Source organism: Ziziphus jujuba, chromosome 3 (genome assembly GCF_031755915.1).
Source record: "Ziziphus jujuba cultivar Dongzao chromosome 3, ASM3175591v1".
In the NCBI taxonomy this organism is placed as follows: Eukaryota; Viridiplantae; Streptophyta; class Magnoliopsida; order Rosales; family Rhamnaceae; genus Ziziphus; species Ziziphus jujuba.
Window position 1 is genome coordinate 14,391,735 of NC_083381.1, and position 4,535 is coordinate 14,396,269.

General features: G+C 35.3%; 1 protein-coding gene across 1 annotated transcript; it reads right to left on the minus strand.

Annotated features, from left to right (window-relative positions):
- Positions 1-619: 619 nt before the first annotated feature.
- LOC125423491 (disease resistance protein RPP13-like) lies at positions 620-3,827 on the minus strand. The gene is made up of 2 exons (XM_048477869.2): positions 1,971-3,827; positions 620-1,652 (listed from the first exon to the last, which is right to left on the minus strand). The coding sequence occupies exons 1-2, from the start codon at positions 3,526-3,528 to the stop codon at positions 898-900; spliced, it is 2,313 nt and encodes a 770-aa protein (XP_048333826.2). The 5' UTR covers positions 3,529-3,827; the 3' UTR covers positions 620-897.
- Positions 3,828-4,535: the final 708 nt, after the last annotated feature.

The following is a 4,535-nucleotide window of genomic DNA, read 5'->3' on the forward strand; positions in this document are numbered from 1 at the left end:
AGGTTTCAGTCCGGTGGGTTGTTTGGTCCAATACCAATTATTTTCGGCCTCTGAATAGAATTTTATTCTTCTCTCCAGTTTAACATATGTATTAAGAAATTATTATTTATATGATTTATTTTTGAACAAATTATAAAAAAAAGGCTCATCTTCATTCTCTCTTCGCTCAATCATATAAAAATAAATCACATTAAAAACAGAGTTAGAATAAAATAAATGATTTAAATAAAAATGTTAATTGGTAGAATTTTAATTATTTGAAAAGAGGGGCTATATTAAATTGCATCTCCAAAAAAGTTTACATTGGGCTAAATTACAAGAGCATGACACAGTTAAAAATTATAGTTGCATTACTAAGCGAGCTATACATTTATATTAGCTGAAATACTAAGCGAGCTACATATACGTTTCTATTTGTTGTTTTTCTATAAATATTTGACATTTTTATAAAATTATTATTAAAGATATACATTAATTTAACATACCAGCATACTCCACCACTCCACCATATGTGGATTAGATTGTTCTGAGTATCTTCTTTTGCATATCATACAATATATATGGGAAGCTCGTGAGCATGCAAAGATATAGAAAATCGTAAGAAGAAGAACGAAAAAGAAAAAGAGAAAAATTCTATTTTCATTCCATAAAAACAACCATATATATCAGACATAATACAAATTACCAGATAACAAGACGGTAATTATTATAAAACAAACATTTATTTTAGAAAAAAAAAAAAGAAAAAAAAGAAAGGGACAGCATTGAAGAAAAGTTAGAGTAAGAATTACTTAAACAACAGCCAAAATGCCACCAAGTGGAGAAAATCGTCGGTACTCCACCAATCGGGGCAATTACCGCATCAATAACCATGAATATGATGATGACGGATCAATTTCAATGAATGATGAGTTTGCAAGAATATCCGTCCTCTTTCATCTTTGATTGCTTGGTCATGAGTTTCTCCTTCAAATTTTGTGGGATTTCCGATAACTCTACCTTTCTGAGGTTAGCCAAGCTCCAGAGTTCATCTGGAAGATTTCTCAAATTCTGACATTCTTCAATGGCCAAATGCTGAAGGTTGGGCATTGCATGTGTATCGAGTTCCCACGTTTCAATATCTCTTAAACCAATCATTTTAAAGACTTCCAACTGCGGAAATTCACCAGCCATGAAATGTAGCTGCCGAGACGACATATCACATTCTCTAATTTTTAGGATCCGTAAGCTGACAAGTTTCCCAAGACTTATCAGGTCCACCCTGTTGCAATTTAGAACTGTAACCTTGGTGAGTTTTGATGATGATGATAGTGAGAACAAATCCAACCGTTGCCCAATTGTCAACCAACTCAATTTCAAGATTTGTAGGTGTTGCAACGACTTGAGACTTGCCAATATTTCGGACACCATAGATTGATCAATCCAGCATAGATGCGAACTTAAATGCAGTTTTCTCAAATTTGGGAACAAAGATTTTCGAAAGAGAATGACAGTTTTCTCATCAACCTCTACACAGGAAAGGACTTGGAGGTTGCTTAAAGTGTGACCACCTTTTGAAGGTGGCTGGGGCAATTTTAATCCTTGTCCTGCATAGAGATGCCTTAATTGCTTCATGATCCATATCTCTTTCGGCAAGCCCTCATCAATTGACCCTTGCACATGAATTGTTTGTAGATAAGGAAGCTTGCATATGGAAGCAGGAATTGATTGTAAAAGAACAAAGCCATAAGTAACAGATATTTTAAAGTATCTTAGAAATACTAGCTGTCCTATTTCCTCGGGAATAGGATGCAGGGAATGATGCATAGCTGAAGCCTCAAAAGAAAGCGACTGGATAAACCTAAAGTTTTCCATAGCCCATTCCAAAGAACTGTAATCAAAGTATGAGGCAAAGAGAAACAAAGACCCAACAGAAATTGAATTGCAACTAGTGCTTGAGGAGGAAATTCTTTCATAACAATCAACTTTACCTTGTATGGAAAGTCTCCGAGGGTTGCTATTTGATAAACTTAGCTCATTCACCCGAACCTCATAGAATTTCTCTTGAATACTCATCTTTATGCAGAAATCTCTTAGGAGATCATGGATACGACATGTCTTCACACCTCCGTCGCTTCTCTTACTTGCTACCTGGATCAAACTTCGATCGATGAGCCCTTCCAAGTACTGTTCTGCAATCTTAATTTCATCCATTTTTGTGCTGTCATTTTGAACAGATATGAATCCTTCAGCCACCCACAACTGAGTCAGTGTCCTTGCAGAGATTAAATAATCTTCAGGGAAGATACCGACATATAGGAAACATACTCTCAATTTACGTGGCAAGTGGTTGTAGCTGAGAGCAAGAATATCTGCACAGCGCTTTTTGTCCTCGTCGATGAGGAACCAATTGACATTGCCAACAAAATCGGACCATGTTTGGTGTGTCTTCTCTTTGTTTGCCAGAATACCTCCCAATACCACAACAGAAAGTGGTAAGCCTTTACAACTTTCAGCAAGTTGCCGCCCGAGACTTTCCAAATTTGAAGGACATTTTTCTCCTCGAAACACCTTCTTGCATAAGAGTTCCCAACTCGTTTCTTTATCAAGAAATGGTAAAAAATAAGGAGTTGAGCTAGCATGAGAGGCAACTTCTTTTTCCCGACTAGTGATTAATATTCTGCTTCCATTTGATTCGTTGGGAAAATATGCTCTTATCTCATCCCAAAATTCAAGCTTCCACACGTCGTCCATGACGACAAAATATCTCTTTCCTTTCAAGTTGTCATGCAGTGTGTCTTTAAGTTGTTCATCAGACTTTTTATATGTTTCGTCTGCTATTGGCCCAACACACTTCAACATATCAAGAATCAACATTCTGGTTTTGTATTCTTGAGATACATTAACCCATGCACAGTAATCAAAATGATTCTTGATATGAGTGTTGTTGTAAATTTTTCGGGCAAGTGTGGTCTTTCCTAAACCACCCATGCCAATGATTGAAATTACCTCGCGTTGTACTCTGCCTTGATCGAGAAGCTGATCAACCAATTTTGCTGTGTCATTGCCAAAGCCCACCACATCTTCTTCCTCAACATTTCTCCGACGCTCCTGGAGTGATAGCTCTGTTTCTTCATCTACATGAGATTGAGCTTCTATGCCAAATTTTGTTTTATTGGCATAAATATTATCAATCCTTCTCTTGACGCTCTGGGTTTTCTCTGCAACCTGGTGAAGCACGACTGCTTGATCAAAGTAATGGAGCGATTTCTGCAGCAGGTTCCTCATCCGTTGCTTTATAACTTGAGCCATGTATGTGTTTATGACATCTTCAGCCTCAAAAGCAGCTTCTCTGATTTGGCCGATTAGCTCCTTCACCATGTCCTGACCGTCACCTTTCCCTTCAGAATCTCTGAGAAAGGCATTCATAATGCGAAGATCATCTTGAAGCAAATTAACATCATCCTTGACTCTATGGAACAAATTTGCTTCATGGATGATCAAATTTTCCAACTTCTCCAACACAAAACCAAGAACAGCGTCAGTCATTTTGTTAAATTTGTCTTCCCTCAGCTAATTATATCTTTTAGATGAGATTTGAAGCTTGAGTGGCCAGATCAAAAGCTTCTTGGAGTCATCGTTCAGTTGGTGGCTACTGGTGGTGGCTGGCTTCTCGTTCAGTTCTTGATCTGAAGCATTTTTTTCATCGCTCTGTGGTCGTCGTCGTTGTTCATCGTCAACGGTGGCTGGTTGGTTTTAAAAAGTAAAGAAGATGAGCATTCAGGGGAAGGTCTATTTTTTATGCTTTCTTTGTTTCACAAAGGTAAGAGATATATAGATAAGAGTTTAAATGAATTATTATCAATATTATTATTATTATGTTGAATAGGGTGACATGAATTATTGGGGACTTGAGGGATGGGTGAAATCAGAAGGTGTATGCACGTGGGAATCAAATTATAATGGTGGGTATTAAAACGTGGTAGGGTCTATCATAGTAAAATATTTTAAATGCAAAAATATTCTAACCTATTAATAGATACAATGTACATAATTATAATAATGATAATTAGCATACTTTTCCTTGAGTCGGACATATTTTGAAACTTTAATCTGAAATTTTTTTTTTCAATTTTAATTTTTACATTTGAATTTTACTTGCGTAAAATAGTTTTTAAATTGAATTTTATTTACGTAATAGTATATAAATAGTTTTTAAATTGATGATGTTTGAACATTTTAAAATAAAATTTTAAAAAAGATTTAACTTTAAAGATTAAAAAAAAAAAAAATTCTGAAAGGAAAGTGCTTCGATCAGGGGAATACAATAATAATATACTCAAAAATTGAAATTTATATCTATATCGGTTTGACGCCGCCCACGTTCATATAGACCACACGTTAGCATAATTCCTAACTAGTTTTATCTCTTCATTTTTTTAATCATTTCTTTTCTTTTTTGTCATTTTATAATATTTTCATTTGTCTTATTATTTTACCAATATTTATAGTATCTGTATCTTAAAGTTTTGTGCTAGAATATCTGCAACTTAAAG

Excerpts from the sequence above, each read along its gene's own strand:
- LOC125423491 (XM_048477869.2), bottom strand. The coding sequence starts at position 3,528 with ATGACTGACGCTGTTCTTGGTTTTGTGTTGGAGAAGTTGGAAAATTTG. Across the intron at positions 1,653-1,970 it reads TCGGAGACTTTCCATACAAG|GGTCAATTGATGAGGGCTTG; the intron begins GTAAAGTTGATT and ends TTCATGTGCAAG.